Source organism: Copidosoma floridanum, unplaced genomic scaffold, assembly GCF_036245765.1.
Source record: "Copidosoma floridanum isolate Cflo_tuat_1 unplaced genomic scaffold, Cflo_Japanese_pri ptg000019l, whole genome shotgun sequence".
Lineage (NCBI taxonomy): Eukaryota > Metazoa > Arthropoda > Insecta > Hymenoptera > Encyrtidae > Copidosoma > Copidosoma floridanum.
In genome coordinates, this window is record NW_028321896.1 from 9,942,117 (window position 1) to 9,968,706 (window position 26,590).

General features: G+C 45.4%; 1 protein-coding gene across 2 annotated transcripts in view; it reads left to right on the plus strand.

The window, feature by feature from the left end:
• The window catches only part of Rbp6 (RNA-binding protein 6), a 590,998-nt gene that overhangs the window by 409,586 nt on the left and 154,822 nt on the right, over positions 1-26,590 (plus strand). For both annotated transcript variants that reach the window (XM_089593560.1, XM_089593561.1), the window contains exon 6: positions 23,367-23,459. In XM_089593560.1, coding sequence (XP_089449686.1) covers positions 23,367-23,459 — 93 coding nt within the window. The remainder of the gene's footprint in view (positions 1-23,366; positions 23,460-26,590) is intronic.

Below are 26,590 nucleotides of genomic sequence, written 5' to 3' on the forward strand. Positions count from 1 at the left end.
CTATGGTTTTACATAAAAAAAAGTGTATCATGCAGGGTTAATATTATTGATTAAAAAAAAAAAAAAAAAAAAAAAAAAAATTTTGCTTACTCGTATACATGAACCTAAGACAAATCACAGTCACGAGCAAGCTTTTTGCTCCCTCCACCCCTCGTCTCTCACGCATTTGTCTCACCCCCCTCTTGTTCGCGTGGATGTACGTGCTTTTGCGTGCACGCAGCAACGCGACACATGTGCACGCATACATGTACGTATTCATACAGGTCCCCCTCGAGGACACTTCATACGCCATCGGAGTCGCGACGGTTTTCCCGCCAAGTTCATGCAGAGCGTCTTCCTCCCTTTCTCCCCTTCTGGACGCCAGCCAAGAGCACCGCACATACGCACGCCGGGGTACGTCCTCTCCGTCTCTTTCTTTCCGCGCAAGCTGTTGACGCCGCGCTGCCGGATGACGATGACACCAACAATGGCCACCAAGCGCGTCACGGAGTCCCCAAAATGCCCATTCCGATTACTTTATTGATTTTTATTTCACCTTTTTTAGGACATTTTTTATAATTTCATCAACATGCAAACGTATTCCGATTTTCTTTTCTCTTCGTTATTAAGTAATGCGAGGAAAGTAGAAAATAGAAAGGAAAAAAGAAAAGTGCGTCCTTATTATAGAAAGCTTTTTTTTCTTTATAATGGGCAAGTGAAAAAAAAACTACATTTGCGTATGTAAATATGGTCCTTTCTCGCTTCTTTTATTTTTCAAGAGCAGGTTGCGTAAATTCACGTACGTCGCAAATGAAACCAGTGACCCGTTGTCGCTAGAAATGCCTTTTTTAGAGCGTAATTCTTGAATTCCTTTTTCCCCTCTCTCTCTCTTTTTGTCTTTCCCTCCGTCCTCCAATGTGCCATTTTGAAAAATCCCCCGACGTTTTTATTCCTTCGGCTGACAAGTTGCCCCATAACATTATTTTCACCCAAGTCGCGCTGAACTTGCGAAACTCTCGTATAATTTAGCACGGCCGGGAAATGAAATAAAAATTGCGCAATAAAATAATAAAAGCCATTCCTTATCCCCCGATCCCATCGCGATGCCGACACATTGTTTTCTCCACGGGATTACGCGGAGCCTTTGATCCGATAGCGCACAATGTATATACATTATTCCGCAATGGAAAAAAAAGCATCGATCCTCACGTTCCGACAATTGAAAATTTATTCCAACAGCATAATTGCCCCGAAGCGTGTCATGCAACGTTCCCATGTGGAAACAATATCGCACGCGCGAACCTGAAAAGAGATCGCGTGCGTCAGTAGCTTCGTTACAACAGAGTCAATTTACCGGTGGCCGAAGCTATATATACGTGCACCCACGCGAATCCCACGGAAGCTTCGCTGCTGCGGCCCGACCTTGAACACGTATATATATACGCGCGTGCAAGGGAAAGCTCTGTAAGCTGGAATCGGTGATTCTTTATTTTTTCTTTCTCCAATTTTCGTGTTTTCAACTCGAAATCGATCGTCGTCTCGGGCTATTTAAAATTCATAGGTGCACGTGATCCCGGGAACCGCACGATGGACATGAAAATCCCTTTCTGCCCCACCCAACGTTATCTTAGGAAGAACAAAAAGTTCAAGGGCGCAGGCTTTTATCGCGCAACTGCGTGTGGCGACCATGACGCCCGGCTGTTGTGCCCAGCTATAAAAGAACTCTGATTCCACCACTACGCGCGAATCAAGTGACGAGGGTCGTGTTTACGGGGTTCCATTCAGCAGCACTGATGTAAGTAAGCGATTTTAGTTTGTGTACTCCCAACACGTAGGTAAAAGATTTGGTTTCATCGCCGATATCCTTCCCCATAGGTTTTGTTCGCATACATAAACAAACCTCTTGGGAAACGCGCTCCCAACCCGGCAAGTTATTTAGGCAATCAATCACTCGAGACTCCCTGTACGGAGAATCGATCAAACACCGATTTTTGTGGCCTTGAAATATCCTCGACCCATCGGCCAAAACGAACATTTGAGCGCCATCCGAGCGATAAACACGTATACTTGTACACGGAAGAAAGAAAAAAAAACCCCCAAGTTGTTAGAACACGCGCGGGAGGGGTAGCCGAATGACGAGGACGATGATCGTGCTGGGGGTGATCGCCGAGGGCAGCCGAGACTGCCGTACAATGGTCAGGGAGCAGGTACCTGGCTCGGTGCCAGTGGACACGACGACGAGCCCTCGGCTCAATGAAATCTTTCTGGGTTAGGCTGTTCCGCTTCTCGCTTATGGTCAAGGCTGGCCAACAGCCAGGGCTCTCTCTCTCTCGCTGGCCTGTTCTCCCTCTGTGCACTCCCGTGGTGACGTCGCCGAGTTGTATACAACGCCCGAGAGATAGGAGCGATGCTACTGCTGCTGGTGCAACCTATTGGCGCGCATCGAGTCGCACCGACTGATAAGACCGACTGCAGCAAAGGGGGCGAGGACAGACGAGATGCAGTTGTCGAAGGCACGCGACGCCCTCTTTTTTTGGGGGTTTGTGGGGTACGGGGCTTTTGCGGTGACGAGACTGTACCTCATCCGTGCGCGCTTCGATGTAAGCTGGAGTTGGCGAGGATACACATGGACAATGTTGGATCGATGTAGTGTGCATTGGAGGATCGGTTTAAGAAATTTGAGTCCGCACCAAACATTCCGATTAACAAATTGGCTCCAAATGTTAACAATAATGGAAACATAGTATATTATTCACTGCCGAGCAGTAACGATGTTATAGATGAGGTTGTTATCCACATACAGCCATTCAACGTCACATTTCTTCAACTTCTCTGGACAAGTGCAGTCTAAAAAAAGAGCACCTTGAGAAATTCCTGATTTTTAGGTCCACGGGACTCGTTCCTTTTGCTGATCTACTGTTCAAGAACCGATTTCTCTCTGTTAGTTTTGTACGTGTGGGAAAATCGATCGCGTTCGATTCAATGTCAAGTGTAGGGTCCTCATAAAGGGCACACCATAAAATTTGCGTTCGTGGTACATAAGGCACCGGTAGGAGGCACAACCACACGCAACAACCCGATGAGCCAAGAGCCCACACGGTTCCTCCGTATATATATACCGATGTCATTACAGTTTCAAAGGCTTTGAATGCCTCCTAGCGCGGCAGCTCCACTTATATACAAGTCTACGTATATTTGCTGGCATCGATATCCGCCAACTACGGCAAAAGAGTCGCCCCCCTCCCCCCCATTACATACACATGTGAGGCTGTGCACCCGTTCGATCGCGATCTACTTTGGTGTACCCGGTCTCGGGGAGTCTAACTTACCTTTCTCCGACGTTTACGAACATGCCTCCGCTTCGTATCGGTCCTACACAAATTGTTATTTAAATGTAGGTCGTCTGATTTTTCCTCCTGACTCGGGAAATTCAATATCCCGCTCCTCCATTCGTGATGTCACGAATGCGAGGCGACGTTTAATTTTCCCACTCGGGTGGATCTTAATTGTGGTGAGAAGGTTACAAGGTTTCCATCCACATTTCACGCATCGGCCGAACTACAAATTACTAGTCGGAGACGCCGACCGCGTGTATCTGATTCAGTGTTCGTGCAGCAGATCATAAATCTTCCCTCGCTATCTTCATCGGCTAGCTCGGATGTTTTTTCTCCCCCCCTCCGCCTTCTCGGCTGTAAAAGTACGGTTTGAGTTTTTCCTCCGTCCAATCGTACAAGTACAAATGTTTATCAATCACTCGGGCGTGTATGGCTTATTACTTTCGTTTTGACTTTACTTTCAGTCCCATTATCAGCTTTCCGTCTCGCTGGACCCGAGGTGACGGGGCGCCCCGCAAAATACAACAATGAAAAGTAAACGACGGTCCCTCTCTTTGTGCGTCCTCTGTCGCTTGTTCGCCCGACGCTCTTGAATGCTCGTACATTCGCTTCCTCCCCAGCCTGCCTCCGAGGAGTCAAAAATCGAAGTCTGCCTTTTGCATGAAAAACCCCGGAGGGAGCCGAGTTTCCTCTGTTCGTCGAACGAGCATACATGTATATATATACATATATTATGTACATTTACGCGCAGCTCAAAGCGGAGTCGGGATATCTGCCGCACGAGCCGAGTGAAAATCGTCGCGGACCGAATACTAATTCCGTCGGAGCAATTTTCAGACTCGTCGATTGAAATTCAATTTCGGCCCTACACCTAGTACGGGTATTGAAGTGCTATACATCCAACGGGTTAATTATTCTTTCGATACCATTCAGAACATCCCGATCGACCCTTTGAGACAATTGTGACTGAAACGCCGCTGAAATTGTTTTTTCGAAGCTTCAATATACATACGACTCGTGCATGATGGGCTGCAAGAAAGATCATCATTTTAAGGGTGAAAAAATCCAAATACAAAGTTACGGTAGCCTACGAGAGTAGATGTACGTATACAGTGGCTCGGGCACAATCAAAGCGGATGGGCAGAGAGGGTAGCGAGCAGAGATGCATCGCACAGTCGTCTTTCAATCTTGCCTCGTTAGACGACAACAACGACTCTGTACTCTCTACCGCCAATGTGCATCCCTGAAAGGGTGTTCGTGGCTTGCGTCTCTTTTCCTCCCCTCGAACGACTCTATATGCTTCAACGAGAGACAGAGAGAGCAAAAGCCAAGGAGGGATGCGAGAGGAGAGCTGGCCGTGCAGAGCCACCCCAGCGTACACCCTCGGCGCGCTGGCGTCGCTACCACCCCCAAACGCATGCGCCGCCGGCCGCCCCTCGACTCCCCTTCGCGTACACCGCAACGGGCAGGGGTGGCGGTGGCAGGGTTGGCCGGCGATCACGACCGTCTACCCGGTGGCGCAGCAAGGAAGGCCCCCCCACCCCGCTACGGATTTCACCGCCACCCCCTCCGCCCTGGCAGCGCCGAAGACAGCGGCGACGGTCTCGGCGGCGCGGCTCCACTGCCCGGGACTCCACGGCCGCCCCATTCCGTTCACGGCGCCACGGCGTACAGCATATCGCATACTCGTCGAGCGCCCCCTTTTCTTCCCCCCTCGCCTCCCCCTTTCCGTTGGTATGGTCTTTCTCTCGCGCGCGCACGTACAATACACTCGCAGCTGTACGTATCGCCGAGCAGTACAGTAGTATAGCCCGCAGGCGGAAGAGGAGCACCGCCGACAACACCAGCAGAGCAACAGTAGCGATCTTTACCTCGAGGCAGACACAGGCAGTTTTGTCACCTGTACTGTGGGGGAGCTTTGGCCGCGAGGCATCTCTTTTTGCGGGCAACTTAAAAATATATACAACTGCTCTGCGCGGCCGTGTACGAGTATGTGTGTCTTTGGAGCAAAATAGTCGAGATAACGAAGGTCTTACTATTGTTGCTGATTCAACGTGGCACGCAAGTTTTGTTTTTTCGAGTAGTTGTGGTACAAGTCATCGTCGCGAGTACGGTACATTTGGGGGAAAAAAAAGTCATATTGTCAAGTACGAGTAGTAGTTTGGTGTTGTAGTGCATTATCTCGAGGGAAAATTCGCCGGCGCCCAAGAGAGGATAAAGTACAGTGTGCAATAAGATCCGGGCGGGGATCACCAACAGGTGTACGTGGAGCGCGAGTGTCCCCTCGGAGCAGCGAGACCTGCCCGCGGGAGAAGAAAAGGAGTTGGAGGAGGGTAGCCGCAGAACCGAAATCTGCGCGTAGAACCGCAGTCGCGCGGTTCCAGTTTTCACCATAAACGTGCCAACAAAAGTGTTCAAAACGGCGGTCACTACGTACATCACGCCGCTCATCACCCCCGGGAAGGTACGCACGCACCACTGTCTTCTTCCTTTTTTTGTTTTTCCGTGTCAGTGTTTAAAAGGAGAGTGTGTTGCACCCACGCAAGCCGAGCTGAAGAGCTTTGACAACGCAAGGAAAGACCTCACGTTTTTGTGCTCTCAATCACCACTGGCCATTCTTCCCGTTCCCAAAGAGGGAGAGTTGGATCGTTAGAGCTGCGCGTGTGTGTGTGCGATGTACATATGTTCCGTGTGTTACGTGTTACTGTTGTTTTTGTTGTTCTCGATGTTTTTTTTTTTTTTTTTTTTTTTTGCTTGGTTATTTTTCTCACTCGTTCTCCAGTTCCTCTGCAATTCAGGACGTGACGGTCCATTGCCTACCCGCTGCGAGTGTTTAACCAACCACTTTCGCGCGTAAATGTGTTTTTGGCGTGACTACTTTTTTTTTTTTTTCTTCTTATTTTTCACCATTTCAGCTCATTCCCAATCGGTTCACGTACGCCCGACTCTTCCACCACCATTGTGCCCGTGCTCCGGGCGCTAGTTTAATTTGCATCCGAAAACGTGCTTCCGAAAGGAGGGTAACAAACGAACGCCATGTATAAAAAATACCCTTCCCCTACCCTCGCGGTGCCCGAATTCGGCTTTGATTTCGTTTTATCCGAGCTACCGATTTTCGTCTCTTACTGACCTTTGAAAAAAAAAAAAGATAACAGTAAACATGTCACCGTATAGCTCACCGCAAAGCATCGGCGTTGTTACGTTTTCAAGCTTGCCGCGATTCGCTAGTTACGTGCCACCCCAATGGTCGAGTGTCGCCTGGAGCTAGAGGTAATCGTCCAAAAGTGTATCCTTTCGCATCAACGCGAAAATTTTTCATAATAGAAAGCGCAAACAGAGTCCTGAGCGAACGCATATACCTACTGCATGATGCGAGGCGTGAAACGTCAATCACACGAACGCTCGCCTTTCTTTCGCGCAATCATAACTTTTTCGACGCTTGATTGATACCTCGGTGGAGAGAGGTAGAATAAATAACAAAAAAATGAAGAAAATCATTATTCTCTCCTCGGTGCTGGCGAGGTTTCTTGCGGACTTGTCTATAATTGGGTTCCACCTCTTTTTCCCCCTTGGAGAAATCACCGTAGCTCTTGGACGGCCCTCCTGCCGAAACAATCCCACCTGAAAGTTATGCATCGAGTTACGCATACATCCCGGCACTTGCATGCACCAATTCAATTCCACAATCCCCTAGCCCGTGCGAAAATTTCGCTCACCTTCCCCCGAAAGTGCACGTCGCCGTCCTTCGCTGTAATCACGAATCGAAAGAGTCGGCGCTACTTGTGGATCATGAATTTTCAACTACTCCGTAGGGGGCTTGTCCAAACTACTTTTCGCTCGTTGCGCTAGTTACGTCTGGTAGTTTAACTTTTGTTAATGATAGAGGCAAAAGTTTACGCCCAGCGCTGGCTTCAATTCTGTTCTTTGCAATTTCGTTCGACCTTCTTTTTTTTTTCGCGTCTCGATTCAATTTTCGCGGAGAATGAAACTTTGTTTTTTGTATCGTATCCAACGTCATTCGGCACCGAGTGTTTTGGAAAGCGACTTTAGCCTCGTAAGCAAATATCCAATCACCGTTTCCGGGGGGAGGAACTGCAGTGGCGTAACAGCACATTGGGCTCGAGACAAAAAAAGCCAACCAAAGTTGGAAAACAAAAAAACCGTTAAACAACGTGAGTTGCGAAAAACAAAAAATAACAATTTAGCTCGTCCGTCAGAAGTTTAATACGTGAAAATAAATTGAGCGCGCCTGCACTCGTTTCTGCACACCCCACCTCTTCTCTAACTATCTACTCTGCAAATTTTCCTATAGAGGTACCGAAATGAGCCCCAGATACAGTTTCATTTTTTTTTCCAATTTGGCTTGTGTGTTGCCTGGGCTAAATTTACTACCCTATAGTTCTTTGGTGCGAGTGCGTGCTGAACAAAAAAAAGGGTCTGGCTTTGAAAGAGAGGTGTCCTAACGAGGTCTAATCGCCTTCGCACCTCGATGCACGTCTTTGACGCCTAATGAACGAGCCTTGCTATACGTGGAGTCACATCGATTTCTCGGAAAGGGTTGAATTTGTTGAGTCATTGCTTCGTTTAGCTAGTCGTGTGGGCTGGGACGGATATGTCCTTCGGTTGGAGGAAGAATTTTTTTTTTTCACGTTGGTCCTTCATAGATTTTTTTCTTGAATCCAACCCATGACCAGAGATTGTGTCTTCGTTGAGTGCAAGGGCTTAGAGGTTGCATAAATAATCATTTACGTCATTAATCACGTAATAGCACAAGAATGACGGTTAAAGAAATAACGTGGCAAAAGTTGGCTACACCGGTTGAATGGCATTTATTTATTTCGCACCGAAATTATCAACTCCTCGTATACATCCATGCATACACTCGTAGTTGCCTCACCAAAGTGATGATAGAAAATTAGTGAGAATAAATTTGATTGAAGGTAATATATACAATACATTCATTTGAGAAATCAGACGCTGGCACGTACTTTTATATAAATAAGATTTCCATGCCAATCTCTAAAAATCACAATACCCACTAAAACAAGAGAGAACGAATGGACCACCTAATTGAAAATCCATTTCCGGTGTTTAAATAAAAATATTTCTTCCAATACATCAGCGTCACACGTGGATGATCCCATGAATCCAAAAGTATACATCTCCATAAGGAAACAACGGGAGCGCAAAACCAGTGAGCTCGTAAACGCGTGTAATATACGCACATCACGACGAATTGACGCCACTGCCTTCCCTCCTCTCCAGCTGCTTGCATGAAATCACTTTTCAATCCGTCATGGTGCTCCAACCCCTTTTTGCCCTTTAAATCGAAAAACTCGCTCTCCATTTCAACGCGGGGGAAAATTCAGATACACCAAGATACAGCCAGCGAAAGAGTGACAAACGGGCCGAGGTACCTATAGAAGTGGGTTAACTCTCGCGCGAGAGTCACAGCCGACGACGTCGTCGTTCGTTGCCACCCTCGACTTTCCTCTCTCTCTGTATGTATGTATAGACTCGTATAAAGAAAAGGAAGCCCTTCGCTGAGCTCCCTTCCCACCTACCCCGCGCGAGTGCACACACGTCTTTCCAGTCCCGAGTTTATTTCACTTGTTCCCCTCCCTCCAATCTTTTTTTTCTTTCTCTCTCTTTTTCTCCCTCGCGTAAAACCCTCCGCCCTTCTTTTGTCTCTCTCCTCCCCATTCGTTTTTTTTCCTTTCTTCTTTTTCTTACCTTCTCCATTCGCGAGTCGACGTAATGACAGTTTGGAATCTCGACGGCTGCATTAGGGCTGGTTATCGAATGGAGAAAAGTTCGAGATTACAGCGCGCGCGTTACTGGTTGAGGAAAAACTTTTTCCCCCGAGAAAGCTTACCCCCCCCGGTTTGTCATCACGTTAATTCCATTGGCTCTCAAAAGCACCCAGTCAGCGGATTTTCCATTCCCGGCTCGTCCCTTTTTTTTCTCCCTTCGGTCAAAAATCGCCCCGTCCTCCCTTTAGCCTGATGAAGAAGAGATTTTTACCCCCCCCCCCACCAACCGTGTGGTTTCGCAGTCTTTATGCATCCGCGGTGTAAATGCAGCCCCCCGCGCTTTTCAATACATTAGCGCCCGCGCAACAGTTTATAAATCTCTTCGTATCCGTGGAGCTGCAAAAGCATACGTTTGTCTATGTTGTTACTCGTAAATTACCCTCCCGATATGTTTTGTGTTTAGTTGAAGAATGTGTGTCACAATATGTATACTTGTTGCAGATGTATATATTTAAATGCACGGTGGCGCGTTGAAAAAACGAATCGCGTTCTAAATCTAACTCGGTGCGAAAGTGCGGGATTAATATTACAAATATATATGTATATATAATGTAATGGACAAAACGAGCGCGGATCGTGGTGAAAAATACACGTGGAGGAGGTACTTACGCTATCTGTCTCGTCGGCTACATTGCAAAATAATTTTTCTGAAAGAAGTACAAAAAAAAAAAAAAAAAAAAAAAAAAGGATCGTGTCGACATCGTAGAGAGTGTTTTTTTTTCTTTCTTCCCCTAGCGGCGTCGATGTGCTATTGATAACCGATTTCAGCATCGAATGAACATAAATTACGAAACGACGCGACGTTGTAATAAAGTATCGCCTCGCGGAAACTCGTTCGATTGAATTTTCATAATCGCGCCGAGCGGCGACTCTTTTCACCACCTCCCCTCCTATACACCCCCGTCGATTTTAACGGCAATCTCATGCAAATCCTCCCTCGAGCTTGAATATTTATAATTTTTAAATTAAAACTCGGCTTTTATTAACGCCGCATAAATTCGGGGCTCATCTTCTGTGCCACCCCCACCCCCTTTGACGCTCATGCATGTATACATACACATGCGCCGTCCAGCGCACAGATCGTCTCCCTCCGATAGCCGATGCGCATTTATAGCCTCCACTCGTCGTTTGCAGATTAGCCGATACAAGCGTTTGGACTCTCCTGATGCTCATCCCCATAAATCTGTATACGCTCGAGAGTCGGAAGCTCCCGAGCGTTGTTTATCGGGTGACGGTCACGTGCGCGAATGCTGATTAATTTGCACTGTTTTGGATAAGTAAATTCAAAGGGAGAAGTGAATATTACCCCCATAGAGAGTATACCCTTCGTAGCTAAAGTTGCGGGGATATTTATTTTTATATTTAACTGCGTTTATTTGAATATGGTTCGTCTTTGGCGAACAACGTGTAACCGAGTATCGACGGGATGATTATGTGCTGAAATTATTGCGATGCCGGAGTTTGTTAATTAAATTTTGAAACTCGTTTGTACATTCGATCAACGTATAATTGACACAGTGGCCCCTGTGAGTTTTCTAATATGCACAACGTGCATATGTTATTTCTCATTGTTCGACACAGACTAGCGTTCGGTAATATTAATTAAACCGTCCTCGACTTTTGATCCCATTGTAACCCATCAATACTACCGAGTGATCGATAACTCTTGAGCTACCAAAATAACCTCGATGCGCGTCAACGAATATTATACGTACATTAAATAATTGGTCTCAAAAATTGGGCAGGGGGGTGGGGGCTCACCAAAGCATCTCCTTCCTTCCCGTTACACGCATCACCCATAAGCATACCCACTATTCACATTGAACGTAATATGTGTACACACCATATACTCGACCATAACAGTTCCATCTCACGGGCCCTGTACGTATATAACAGGCGCGTTTACTTATCGCGCCAAAGCGTAGAGCGCCCCTTTTGTGCTTGTTCGGGGCTTCGTAAGCCTCGGTGCAGCCTCGCCTCTCCTCGTCTGTCCCGGCATATATATAGACACCATACGGCCGAGGGTACAACGTATACACGTATACTCCCCACTCGAGACCGGCATACCGTGCTCTCGTAACGATGCTGGTAGCGCCTCGCATTACGAAAGAGCCGCCCCTGCCATCGGTTATGGGTACAACGCTCGATACGCGTCACCCCCATGTGTATGTAAATATCCACGTTACAATGGTATTGTAATCGAGTGACGGTGATACGAGATATTATCGTTAATAATACAGCGAAGCGCGTGTACGCGTGAATTTGTCAAGGGTGTGTGTTTGTCTAACGCGAAAATCTTCGGTAGGGGGAAGTATGCGTAAGGTGTATCTATACATGCATTCAGAGACGCAAGCTCGGGGTCGTTGGTAGACAATGGTATCGATCAATCAGTGCTGCGGCCAAATCGTCTAGTGCTATTATGGTTGGACGTTCCACTGAATCACGTCGTCGAGTCGAGGACGGGGAGAGTCTCTCGTTTCTTTTTTTTTTTTTTTTTTTTTTCTTTATTCGATAAAGGGGGAAACTCCGGTAAACGCCGCGAGTGCCTTCACGGGTAAGATATCACGTACATTGCCGTCATGCCGAGGAGTGATTTTGCATTTTTATTTCGCTCCTCCGAGGAAGATTTGCTATTATGTGATTGGTTTAAAAGCCCTCGACAGGCTTGCAGTAGACACGATACAGCTTTTATCATCACCGTGGTCGTCAACGTTGCCAAGCAAACATCCGAGCGAGCGCTAATATAGCGACTCCTCGAGGGGACCAGGCTTGGGTTGTTTTTTTGGTCGCTTTTGTCCTCGGTATACGTTCGTCTGGCTTTTGCAAATATAGAATTCGCGGGCGTGCAGTGCGAGTTGATGTCGCGGCGAAAGGCTCATTGGAGGGGCATTTATAGGGATCAAGGTACGTTTATATGTACGATGATTTCGTTGTTGTTTCACGTGAAATTTTCAATCTAAATGGTGTTTATTTCAGTTTAGTCTGTTTGAGTTTTGGAGAAAGCGGCCACAGGAATTTTTAGTCGAAACTTTCGTCAAGTCGCCGAATAGGCTATAATATTTTAATAAATGGGGAATCGCAATAAAAAAAGGCAAAATCGCGTTGAGCTCTCGAGCATACGGGAGTTGAAAGGATGAAATAAAGAAAAAAAGGAAGAGTGTGTGCGTTGTATTAAAAATTATGGACAAAAGCGTTGGCGGCAAAGAGGAGCTCTTGGCAGGAAGAAAGAAAAAAAAAAAAAAAAAAAAAAAAAAAAAAAGTGGCAGCGCAGCGTTTCTCTTTTAAAAGTCGAACGAGGCGCTTTTTTTCAGATGTGTACATAAATGAAGAACAGCGAGCCTTCCCTCTCACGCCGGGACGATAATGCAGATCAAAGGAAGCGTTAAAATAGAAGATGATGCGAGCCTGCGAGCGAGCCTCATGCATATACATGTACATATATACCCTCACCTTTGAGTTTAAAAGTGCATGGGTGTGTGTGCGTTTGACATTGGTCGATCGATATTGCGATCTTCGGACGGGAGCCGAGGGATACTCGTGGAAGGGAGGGAAAAAAACGCCAAAGGGTCGCTCCCGGGGCACAGTGGCGTGCGATGTATGGCGGGGCTGTGAAAAATTATAAGGCAGAATATCGAGATTGAAGATTAAAAAAATAAACGACATCGGAAAGACGTGCAAACGAGCCAGGTAAAGGGATTTTTTTTCACTCAGTGACGTCCCTTTGTGCTTTTGCAGGTTGATGTGAGAAATTTTTTCTTGCCCATCATCGATTTATCGAGTGATCCCCGGATGTTTTTTTTTTTTACGTAACTTTTCATTCAACTCATTATTTTGTCCTTATTGCTTTTGCCAAAGACATGCCAACGTTTAAACGAAACTCGAAAGTGCCAATGTGATTTGTAAATTTTCTCCACTAAAGAAACAAAGAGTAGCAGAGAGTTGGGCGGTGGAGGGCGGGGCATTAAGATGGGAAGAGCAGTCGAGACAAAGCCGACTTTGGCGAGGGCATATTTCAGCTGTCTGGCGTATACACAGCCCACGTGGCTTGACGACTAGGTACGGCCGAGCGAGAAACTGGATTCCTTATTGGTAATCCGGTAAAGTCGCAACTCAAACAGTTCAAGTCAAGATAGCGCTGCTATGTAGGGGAGGGGTAAGGTCCGCGGGCCACTATTCGACGACGTAATGGAGTGGATTTGGTACCGAAGAGGAGAGGCTGATAGTCGTAGTAAGCGGGTCCAAGTAGTGTTTGTAAATTGAATGGAAGTTTCGGTACCTACTCCACAGGGCAAGCAAGGGACGCAGGTATAGGTAAGACGCACCCTTTCAAGGGCTCCCCGAATAATCGCTCGGCTTTGCAAGTAGGGGTCCGAGACCCGTGCGCGTCTCGATACTCAAAAAATACAAAGTCACAAAAAAAAAAATAAATAAATAAAAAAAACAAGCCTTTGCGTGTATCTATAATGTACTTGCATGGATTTGCAAGACTTATTGAATTCTCGGTGTGTCTTGGCATTGGATCGCTAGTCGATACAAATACGTGGATATTACGTAGCCGTCGCTTCGTCGCTTGATTGAATTCAAACGGAGGAGGCAAGAGGGACGCCAGCGAGGATGCCAAAAATGGGCAAAAATTGTTTGCGACGCCCGCGAATGTGCCAAATGTCCTTGCCAGCAATTTCACTCCGCGATTCCGTCGACCGTCTCTTCGGGCACTCCGACGGGCAATTTTTCTTGATGCACGGTATATCTCTGATTTGTCTCCTAGCAATTAAAAAACTCTGATAAGTAAGCTTTGTTTTGGCAGAGGACTCTCTCATAAAAACGGATTGTACAAAATTAAAAAAAAAAATGGAAATAAAAGCATGTAATTATCCGATTCCGCATTACTCTCATTAATATCGTTTAATCACATCACTCAGCGCTCACCGGGTACGTACATACAGACCCAGGCTGCCGCTGTTAAAATTAAAATCTCGCCGCTCCGCAAGTGGACGTGCCTCGTGGTCGCGGAGCCATGCATTTTAATACGACCCCAAAGAACCATTTTTCTCCTTCAACGCGCCGTTGGGCTCCTTTTCCCTCGTGCTTCCCCTTAAAAAATCCCTCGTCACTCCAGCGTCCGAGAGAGAGAGAGAGACGGTCTCGCGAGTAGACGCATAGAGATTATTGCGAGGGGCCAAAAAAAAAGGAGCTCCTCGAGGGTTGCGAGTGCCAAAAGAAGTAAAGAAGAAAGCGAGAGTGTAGACGCCAGGCCCGGGGAGAGAGCGAGAGACCGGTTCCTCGTGCGCGCGAGCATACACATGTATACCCATTGTTTCGCGTACAGCATCTGCAAAAATTTTCGCACCGACCCTCTCTCTCTCTCTCTCCGTCCTCTACTGGCGATGACAACATTTTTTGCTCTCGTTGCACACCGTACAGCTACACGTATACAACGCGCGTACTCTGTTTCAGCGTCCTTGAGACCTCAACCACTCGGAGTCGATGTAGATCGTGCACACGCGGGGCAGGGTGACCTTGCGCAAAAATAAGCGACGTTGCAGTTCTCTCGAAAATAGTGAGATGATTATCGGAGCCAAAGTACGTATATTATACCACCGCGTTTGAGACCGGAAAATTCCTTTTTTTTTTCTTCTCCTCCTGAAGCGCAATACGGGACTACATGGTTCGACAACAATCATCAAAGCGGGCGTCTCCGCGAATCTTTGCCGATCGAAAATAATGAGCTCACGGCTCTGTATCTATTCACTTTCATCTAAATCCTCGTTAGCAAGGGGGGAGGGAACAGCCAGTCTTCCATCTCTCTCTGTTTTACTATCTTTGAGGGCGGTGAAAATTTTCCCTCCTCGAAAATTCAGCATCGAAAACGTTTCGGCTGGTATCGGGAATGAAAAATAGCCCCAACCCGGCCGTCCCAACCTCCGGAGGCGAGCTTTAGCCGGCGCCGTAATAAATGGCGGTTCGCGTAGGGCCAAGAGCTGGTAAAAGGCTGCTCCGCTCTTCCGGCGCGCGCGTGTGTGTGCTAGGAACCACCTCCCCCTCTTAAGTTCTTTCTCTGTGCCCCATCCCTTTTTTTTCCCCACCCCTCTACAACGGTTGCAAGCGCTGCTCTTCCACTGCTGCCGGCTGGACATGGCGTTGGAGATTGGCGAGCGCAACCGCTGAGATATAGGACGTGGGCGAGATAAGAAAGCTGCGAGGGTAAAAAAGAATAATGGCCAAAGAGGGGAGATATGTTCGTGTGTGTATGCATCGGTGGGGATTTTCGGAAAATATTTTTTGTGCCTCGCCACTCGGGGAGAAAAGCGTTTTTGTTTCGTATCATATTCGCGGTTTGGTTGTATTGTATGGTAAAATTTGAGGAGCAACAGGTGATCTCGGGTATACGTATCTACGGTCGAGCGAAAAAAAACGGGTGCAAACGATCGGGAGAATTGACGTCAAAGTTGTGCTGGTAGGGTAGCACAGATGAATCGCTGGAATGCCCCACGAAGCTATACTTACAGCTCACCACGACGTGTACAGATACACATCAGTTTCCGTTTTTACCTTGTGGGGTTGTGCTGTACGTATTTTACGTGAATACCCCCTTATTTATCTTTCAATTTATATGTTTCTTCGACTTTACTGTTACTTTTATCACGATGCTCCTGTTATTTCGGGTGGAATGTAAAAAAAAAAAAAAAAAAAAAAAAAAAAAAGATTAGATGCGATCAATTTTATAGGAAAACCCGTGATAAATAGTACGGAAAGCACAAACAAAAATGATTTTCTACAGAAAAAAAAAAAATTCCACCACTCACCGTCCCTTCTATGCATGAATAATATCAAGTTCCAACTTTTATTTTTATCATCGCTCACTCATCCATCATTGTTACGCAGCCCGTGCATTTAATGAAAACCGATCTCTTGTGTAACGTTATACACGCGCATGCCAAGACAGAGCGGATGGGGAGCTCCCACGATTTTTATTTCTTCTTTTTTTTACTCCTGAGAGGGATGTAAATTTATCTTGGGGTAATGAAAATGTTTTGTCCCCGTGAAAATCGTACCGCCCCCTTACCCTCCCCCGCATATTACACCGATCAGAGGGTGCTCTCTTGCTCTCCCTCATCGGTTGAGAGTAGATATTACCATACCAAGAGGACGTTAAGCACAAAGGGGGCGAGAGTTTGTTGGCAAATCGAGAGAATCAAATAAGGAATACGACGCACATTTGATTCGTTCGTAGTGCTCGCGAGGGATACTTCCCATGCGTAAAGGGAAGTAAAAAATCTCTGACAATTTGGGCACGCATTTGTACACGGGATAAGAGCAAAATAACGAAAGCTTCCGAATGGGAGATAATTCTTTATTGGAAGTAGAGAAAAATCCGGTATGGATGTGGATAAAAAAGTAGATAAATACTTCAAAATCCTACCCCTTCGACACGTATTTAGGGATGGCTTGAAAAATCACACAAAGTGCTGAAGAACCGTAGACAAGTTGAAATACTTGCACTTTTCAAATATCTGTATCAAGTCTTTTTGTTGGATCGCTTTACCGAATCATTCACCACAGTATCATTTACAAAACACTTTAATACTTTTTACAAAACGGTAGTCAGTTTTATAGATAGTACAAAGTGGGTTTTTTTTCTTTTCCAAACCAAATTTTCCTAGCTATACTGACAATTCACTGACCTTCACCCAAAGTTTGGGTCACTGAGTTAATTGAATCTAATATTATACATTAAGACGCTTGCACGAAAATATAGAGTAAAACGACGCGATCAAATTAACTTATCATTTTCGGATTCCGGGTCATTTGAATTCCTGTGACTTCTTCGTCAAGTCCTTGCGTAATATCTCGCAAGTCCTTGGTGTCAATTCTCCGGAAATAACTTAAAGTCCGTGTGCATTTTCTCGATGCCGGGTTCATTGAGCATACTGTGTCAAAGACACAACGAGCAGCACGAAAAATCAAAACAAAGGATCAAGACGTGAAAGGGAGACGATAGACGCGGGGGTGTGGCTGGGAAAAGGGCCGCGACGAGCTGACGAGCCCTTGCCAACCGAACGAATGAGCACCGACGGGTTTTCAGTGCGGAATCGAGGGAGGAAGAGGCACCGAAGGAAGGGTAAAAAGCACCGCGGAATAATTTCGCGTTCTCGTGCGGGATAAGAATCGGCTGATGCCAAGAAATACCTGAAGAGGGAAACAAAGAAGCGGGGAAAAAAAAGACAATAAAAGAGTCGGTCTCGTCGATGGGGGATGAAAGGACGATTCGCGCGCGTTCAGGAGAAGAGGAGTATCGATCGAGAGAGGGAGTAAGTACTGGTAAGCCGGTGGATGATAACCGTTTTACTTCGCTTGACGATTCGTTTCGGGGTCCCTCCCCCTTTTTCCAACCCCTACATCTCCATCGATACAGTTACGACACGCTCGCCCTCCTTCCCCCGAACCATTTGTCGATGAAATTAATTGCAAGGAGACGGGTGATATCACAGCAGCTACCGATCAAGTGGGCACACCTTTCCAGCTCTCCTTAACTTTAATCCAAAGTGCCACAGAGCTACGCTAAATATTCGAGGAGTGACCTTATTAAGCCGGCCGAATTAACAAATTGATTGCAGAAGGGTGGGCTATGCAGGTTCCAGAAACGGAGCTCCACTGCCCCGATGGGGATGAAAATTCACACAAACTCCCTCCTCCCTTTGCCCTTCCGCTCGTACATAGTTCAAGAGAGATCCTTTTGCCGAGGGATGGATAAATTAGTCCCGCTCCCGGGGGATGTAATTTTCCGAAAGCTTTTAATGCAGGCGCACTCCTCCTCCTCCTCTCTAGCTCTCGATATCGATATTGATTTATCAAATGAGACAGCCCGAGAAATTGCAGTTCCTCGCCATTTAGTTAATGAACTTCTCTGTACCTCCCTCCCGTTGCAAGGATTTTCCAAGGGTGCTTTCACCAAGAGTGTTATCACCAGCTACAATGCTAAGGGGGTTATTTATTTCTCGAGCTCAATATTGAAAGGAAAAAAAAGCAACTCGAGCGTAGATAAACACCACAACTGTGTAAGCGTTACAAGATACTTGTACCTGGACGTGAATCTACGGAGCATCCCAAATCGAGACTCACCTGTTTCATCGGCTCTGTTAATATAAAATCCGCTAATGCAGCGCGTGCACTACTCCCCATCCCTCGGCTCACCGGAGGCAGTGTCGAAATCTACACAAATAATTTTAATTTTCCCGCAGGCCTCGGAGTCGGGGTGGCGCGCGGACAGAGAGGAGATCGCGCGGCTCGGATAATAACAAGGGAACGAAAAAGAGAGAAGGAGGGCGTTCTTCCCCAATCCAATGTATATATACGAGGGGGTCGAAGTCGTCGTCGGCAGCTAGCTGATAACCTCGAATAGAGAGTCTCCCTCCCTCAACCCGGAGAGGGAAGAATATTCGATATTAACTTTTCCAAAGAATAACATTGACGGAGAAGAGGTCCCATCCCCTTTGGCCCTGCTCGGAAAAAACTTTCCCCCTCCCCACGTGATATCAACTTGGAAAAATTAAAATAGTTTGCAAATGCGGGGAGATCGGAAACTGTATACCTGGCCGAGTTGTAAAATCACAATGGCCCGCCGGCATTTGCATAATATTACGAGACGACGAAAAGCGAGCTCTGGTGTATCCGAGTGACACTCTTTTAATGGAACAACTGTACCCGAGCTCATCTCGTTGGGAGGTGGCGCCTCGTTTGTGGACACAGGGAATATCACCTCCGAGCGCGGGCTAATAATTTTCCCATGGCAATTAAACTAATCCCACTTGGCTTCCCTCCCGAGCAACAAGCCGCCGATACCGAGCTCAACGATTACGCCAAGCCAGATAGAGAAAATCCAGCAGCTGCTGCGGCCACAGATCCTGATCGTGGGCTCGTATCTAAATTGTATCGGTGAGCCCCTCACGAGTTCTGCTTGCTCTTTAACCTTCGCTACGTTTATATACAAGAGAAAACCTTTCGCTTCCGTACCTTGATTCTACGGGCAGCTACGGGTGTCGACTCTCGCTGCTTTCGTCCTGATTTTGGTTTGGAGGCTCGGCTTGCACGAGCGATCGAAGACGCTAAACTGGTGTAATTACCTACTCCGGGGAAGAAAAGTCCGCGTCGGCGACTCGTCAAGTTTTTATAGGCCAGTGACAAAGTGCAAGTGAATCGTAAAACCCAAGGAAAAAGGAACAATCAAAACCCCGACGCCGAGACTTTAATTAGTTTTAACGCCGCGACAGAGGATCCTCGTGGATTTGAACAAACTCCTCTGTCACTTTTTTTTTTTTTTCTTGTCTCGTTTTGTTCTCTCCGAATGCACGTCATGGCTTGTTGAAGACCAAAATAAGTCAGGTGTGACGAGGGTGCTCCGAACGTGGAGCCTGTTGGGGGTGGAATTTAATTAGTCGAGGAAATTTCGGGGCAATAAAACCCGCGGAAGCGCGTCTCTCGAAACTGGGTCTCGCCCATGATTTTTCTTCAAGCCATAATTTCGGCTCTTGGTTGCCCCGGGAAGAAGCTCGTCAAGTGTAATCAGAATAAGCATAACGGGCGCATCAAACGCAGCGTCGAGGTAAAAGCGAGATAATGTACTCGGATAAAGCTCCTTGTCCTTGATCCCCCGTTCTCAGCTTTTTTTTACACATCGGTGATGGAAGAGCCTATCGGAGGAGCTTCAATTTCTCTCGGGAGGGAGCGGAAGAAACGAGAGCTCCGTGTATATATATACACGACACCGAGAGGGCTTTTGTAAAGAGAGAGAAAGGGCCGCGGTGGCTCGAGGAGCCGCGGGAGAGTGGGGGTATATATACGTAAGAGTATTGCACAGAAAAGCTCCATTCGAATAAGCAAACTCCTCCACGAACGAGAGGGAAAGATATCCAGCTCGACTCGATCCCTGGGAGAATCACTCTTGTACAAAGTGGATCCGTGCGACGCGTACGCGAACGAGAGCATTTTATTTTCATAATACAACTTTGGCTGATTAACCGAGATATGAGAGAACTTTTTTTTTTTCTTATCAGGCTACACTGTCGACTAGTGCTACAAAAATTACTAAGGTCAATAGGTCCCAGTACTCGCTCACTATGTTCTTTCATAGGTCTTTGCTATATATTTTCAATTGGGTATACGCGTTACTTTGTATTAAAAAAGTAATCGAATAGTGCCTGAACAACTACCCAATTTATCGATATGTTTTAAAAACTTACATTGGAATAATCAGCCAAACGACATATTAAAAGCATACAAATACTCGATCTAACGTAGCTTTGAATAAGGACACCCAAAGAAAGAATTTAAAAAATTACTCAACGGAATTACCGAACATCCTCCAAACGAAGTAGCAGCACTTCCTTCCGTCCTTTCTCCTCCGTCTCGGTGTCCCTGCAATTAATTCTGTCATTTCATGCGTGCACACTCCTTAAAAAGTCCTTCGAGAGAAGCCGCTTTAATTTACTTTAAAACTTAGTGCTCCGCGCTCTTTTTTTTTCCCACCTCCCGGCTCTCTTTTATTCCCTCCGACCCTCTCGGATTCCGTTAATAGACGCCTCCGTGTGTCGCTACAAGGCGCCCCCGCAAGCCACGAGCAAATCCGCTTAAAATTCTTTGTTTCGTCGCCAACTTTAACGCGAAACTCTCCCCCTACCCTCGTATTCTCCTTCCTTAACTTGTACTTCTTCACCCCCTCCCGTTCCTCGAGTCATTCCGATTTTTAGCGTCGGGACGAATTCCGTGCGAACGAGCAGAGTCCGCATCCAACAGGCGGCAGCGAAGTTTTGTGACGTGGAAGAGGGACGACGCTCGCTCCTTCCGTCATCGCCGAATAGCTCTCCGCGGCTGCCTTTCTTAAAAACGTCGACCGAGCGCGCGCCAGTGAAAGAAGGAGACAGCTAAAGATCGCAGCGAGGGGGAAAGAAAAAAAATCACCGGGGTGGAAATTTCTTCCTCTCGTGGAACAAGAGCGCCATGTATGTGCCTTCACCTCCGTCGACTCAGCTTTTTTTTTTTTTTTTTTTTTGCTCGCTCTTCTTCTTCCTGCTTCGGTTTCAAACAAGAGACAATGTACCCTACCTTTGCAAAACTTTGATGAATATACGATGATTAAACGAAAAACTATGGAAATCAACGCTTGTTCTCGAATTCCATTACGAGTGTTTTTGGGTGTAAAAATTTATTGAGAACAAGAGCCGTATTTAGCTAAATGTGCACCCTCGTGCCATCATCCCGGAAACTGGAGCGCATCAGGAAGATCAACAGGCGCACAAAAAAAGCTAACAACGCCGGCGAATTCAACCCCCCCCCCTCCCCTCCTCCACAACCCCTAGGGTCACGAAAGGAAGCCCCCCTCTCTCGTCCATTTAATCATTCCACTTTATCATTTTCATTCGACTGAAAATGAATTCCTCTCCGCTGTTGGTGCTACTGCACGTCTGCGACTGAATGGATGCATGCGTGTAAAGAGTAGTGGGAAAGAGAGGAAGGGGGTGAGAGTCAGCTCGAGGGGAGTAGACTGTAGCGCCTAGTGGATGTGCGTTACGTCGCTCGTAAAATCGAGCGGATTGCAGAGTGAGAGCCGAGAGTAAAAGAATATTCTCTTTCTTTCCTCGTCTTTTTCGTTTTTTTTTTTTTTTTTTTTTTTTTTTTTTTTTTTTTTTTGCATGCGTACTTATACCCACATACTTCATCTCCATCGCCGACTATGGCTCGGTCTTTCACCGGCGTAGCGCCTATTTATTCCGACATGAAACTCTTGGCGTTCACCCTTCCCTGCATCTGGTCTCTCGTTTTGTGCACCAGTGCATCTGTAAAACGAAGCAGACAGAGAGAAAAATTTTGGGTGGCCGTGTCTCGCTTCCTCTTCCGAGCCAGGACTCGCATTGTGGTCAAGAACGATTAGGTGCGAGTGTAAACGCTGCGTCTGAATAAAGTGTATACGACACTTGGCAACCCTAAAAGTGCGTATGTATACGCGTTACAGTAACAAAGTGCGCCCTGAAAGTGGACGGTGGCGCGCACAAAGTTTACACAATGAGCCGAGCATCGGCGATAATTGATGGGTTTCACGAGATAATCATGCCCCCATTTATTTGAGATTTACCCTCGCAAAGATAGAGGGACACCCTTGTCTGTATATTTCGTTTGAGTGGTAGAATTGCAATCGATTTTTAGAAGTAAAATTCGTGAACGACCGTCAATGGTGACGATTCATTATTGTACAGTTAGAGTAACGCGTGGTGTATGTTTATTAATTATAAATAACTATTCTCGAGGTAACTATTTATTTTGACCGATGCCTGTTTCTCGTGCGTAGTGCGCGAGTCTTCCCAAGAGGGATAAACAGTATCAGCGGCTTCCTAGTGCCATCAATGTCACGCGCACGTATCCCATCTGAAAATGTCCCAGCAGACAAAGAGAGTCCGTCTGTGCCGTTCATATTTCATCCTACCCTCCTTATCAATTTCTTCGCGCGGCTCGTGTCCTTTTTTGCGCTGGATCTTCCGGTCCATCGCTGTACCGCCATTACGCGCCTTAGCTCGGCGAACTTGTGGCCCGGGGAGGAAAAAGAGAAAGGAAGCAAGTAAAAAGAAGATGGGGAATCGTTAGTCGGACCGTCCCCCCTTTCCTCCCCCTTTCGCCGCATGGTAAAGCTGACCGACGGGTTTCTTCGTTGTCTTTTAATTATTTTCCTTTGCTCCCACGTTGACTTTTTAAATCGCTTTTTCTCGCTATATACAGGTACTACTAATCACTCCCATGAGAATTTAAGCGATGGAATTGTCTCTTTGTGGGGAGGGAGGGAAAAAAAATTAATGAGACGAGAATGGCGCGAGAGTTTTGTGGTCAAAGGTATGGAAAATGGAAGAGGAGGGGAAAAAAACCAGGGGATTAAAAGTTCCGGCAATCTTAAGGGCTTCTTTGTCAACTAACAATGGCACTGACTTAATGAGTACGTGCTGTTGAGGAATCGTCCATCACCTTTACTTTCTTCTTTCCTCGCTTTTTTGTCTTTTTCTTTTTTTTTTTTTTTTTTTTTTTTTTTTTTTTTTTTTTTTTTTTTTCATTTCCGGTCGTACCACTCTTTTCGCGTTAATTTTAAGTGATTCCTAATGAATACCGTGTTGGCTCGACGCGGAAAGTGTTGACTTTCGACTAAGGCAATTGGTACATATTAACGTTACAAAGTACGTTTGTCTTTCTTTTGTTGCAGATGGTGACGAGGACAAAGAAAATATTTGTTGGCGGGCTTTCAGCGCCAACGACGCTGGAGGACGTCAAAAATTACTTCGAACAATTTGGCCCGGTAAGTACCCTTTTTGTTCTCCTACTATATTTAAATTGGGGGAAAAAAAAAATCAACATTTTTGTTTCGCAATGGTTATTATTCTACCGAAACCAGATACTCCCCTCAGTTTTTGTAACCAATTCTGATTGTTCACCCAAACACAGTAGCATCTGTTACCTACCAAGTGTACGAACAGGTGTCGTACTCGCAATGAAATCAATGCTACGTGTACGTTTATTCGAGTAAATCCATACCTACTGATCGATCATATTTAGTCCCCGCATATATGGTTATTGGGATCTCTTGACAACTTTGGTTGTGTACATCTACTGTAATTGTATAACACATAATGGAACGATTAGGCCATTTATATGTCGATCAATTGTATTATTATGTTGCAGTCAAGGCTTTTTCAATTGCATTAGTTTAAACAAACAATTGTGTCAACTCCCGTGAGAACTTGTATAATGTGATTAAATAAATAAAATATCAAACGTACACTATTGTCTCTTGGTTTGACTCAATACCAAGTAATTAATATCCAATGTTGCGTAAAAAAATATTTGGTCAATGGAATAGTGAACCAGGCAATCTAAAAAAAACAAAGAAGAAAATGTATTTTTTTTAAGTATTGCAATAATGTTCGAAGCTTCATTAAACTAAATATTCTCAATTACTTAACCATCAGCAAACTAATAGTATTACATTGCACGATTCGCGAACAAGTATGGCGAGATTAAAGGCAAATTCAGTATAATTGGCAGATCACTGTCAAAGAACTTTTTTATCGAAGAAACTTGCGGTAGCTCTCAGTGCCGGTACACACTTACTACCGTGCAACATGAGAAATTCTAGCACGAACGGCTCGAGTATCGAAAGCTCTTTGTTGGAATATCTTGATGTTTCAAAGAGAATGCACGACTAACTGAACGCGCCCCAGAAAAGTATAGGTACACGACGGCTGGGAATTAATGCTCAGGCGGAAAGCGTAGGATGCATCGTGGATACCTCGAATGCGTTGCACCAATTAGGATGTTCATCGATTAGGTATTTTGGCCAATGAGAGCCCTTACGCGTCATCTCCCAATAGGGTTTATTTTCGTTTGAAAGAGAGTTACAGAAAAAAAAAAAAAAAAAAAAAAAAAGGAGTTTTTGCAAGGTAAAGTATGATGATGGGATTTCCCAGTTTGCTATGTCCAACCTTATCTTTTCGATTTTAATGCGACAAAGGACTTTGTAATCAACTCTCCTTTGTAATGCGTAACGAGACTATAGAAGGCCATTTTGTATCATAATTTACCGCGAAAGTTTTACCGTATTTCGTGACTAAATTGTTTTGTGAAGGGATTTCTCATTGCATTTAATTTATTGCTCAGCCACGCTGTTTTCGCGCAATGTACAGTGCTCCACCCTATGAAAAAGATACTTGTGTATAGTTGTACACTCTCTTTAAAGCATCAAGTAAATTTTGAAGAGTACTTTTGTTTAGTTTGAGCCCCGAAAAATTGGCAATAACTCGCAAACGCAGTGGATTCGTGGAATTTGTGTTAAAAAATGCGAAACAACCCCTCTCGGAAACAAACAAAAAAAAAAAATCAACGCAGAGCCGACACCAAAACGCGGTCAAACACACATACACGCGCAATCTCCCTTTCGCTCTCGTATCTCTTCTCCCCCAGGCGAGCATAAAAAGTTTCAAATTTCCACGCACCCTCTGCGCACCACATCCAAAATGAAGCTCCGAGAGAGCCACACGTGCACGCACATGAATGCAGATACGATCGGCGACCATTATCATCAGCCTCGCCCTCCTCCCTCGTGTTACACGACAACCTCTTCGTCATTCAAACCTTGAAAAAAAAAAAAAAAAAAAAAAAAAAACAGACTACACTTCCGTCAGTGCGTAGAATGAGATTCTTCTCGACTCCTTATATCACACAGTACATTGTCTACGCGTATAATATGCCCTGTCCTCGGCCCTGTCCCTTCGTGTAATTCGAGGTCCTTCGTAACCTTATATCGGCCCTCTCCGCTCGTCATCTCTTTGTTCTCCTCGCGCTTTTCTTTATTTTCGCTCCCCTTCTATTTCTTTTTTCCTTCCTTTGTGCTGCGCCACTACAACTTGGCCATGACGATGCGTATCGTGGCTTCTTACACGCAGACTGTATTTTTTTTTTTTTTTTTTTTTTTGCCTTTGGGGCACTGAAATTTTAATGGTAAATATGTACCTTTATTTCAAAGCTTATGAATAAAACAACACTGTTTACAAGTTGCTCGTAAATTATTCAAATAGTCATTCTGATGCTCATACGAGTACATGACTAAGTTGTGGGTCGGTAAAACCCAAGAGTTTCTAGAATTGATTGAATTTTAATTTCAAGGTGTTATTTAAGGGGGAAAAAAGAACAAGAATAACCAAACAAATTGAATGAGTAAATGTTAATTTCTTATTTGCCAAGGATACTTTAAATTGAATATAAACTTCGTGGTGGGAAAGCAGGTCAATTCCAGGATAACGATGGAAGAGCCAGTAAGTCGGTCACTATTAAAATTTTTACGTCCTTACGTTGACATTTAAACTTTTCGTAATTTTATTCATGATTGTACATACTTTTTTTAACCCACATCATTAGCGGGAAAAACTAATTCTACGTCAAAATCGTGAATAAAACTTTAAAAAGTCCTGAGAAACGTCATCAACAAAAGTACAAAAGAGCAAGCGTTAATTCAAAAAATTTCCAAGCCACGGCTGTACATTTTCGACGCTGAATAAGTTTTTATCCTTAAAATTCAAATGGAATGTTAACAAAAGGAACAAAAAAATAAAAAAATAAAAAGTCCTGAAAAAACCTTACTCAGCGTTTTGTGAAATACCCTCGTAATTAATAGCACAGCAAAGGTAGCCACGCGCAGTTGCAGCGTCGTAATTTTTGCAATGCATCATCAGACCTTTTTCCCCTTTATTCCCCCTTCCTCGCCGGTCTCTCTACTTTTCCATCTCCGCGCTTAGCGACCCGAATCCCCTTACAATGATGATCATCGCGGTCTATTGTTTAATCGTGTACGGCAAAGCGGACACTCTCTCTTGCTCGCTTGGGCTTCTTTTTTTCCCGTTAAAAGAGAAAAAAAAATACCCCTTGCACTCGGTC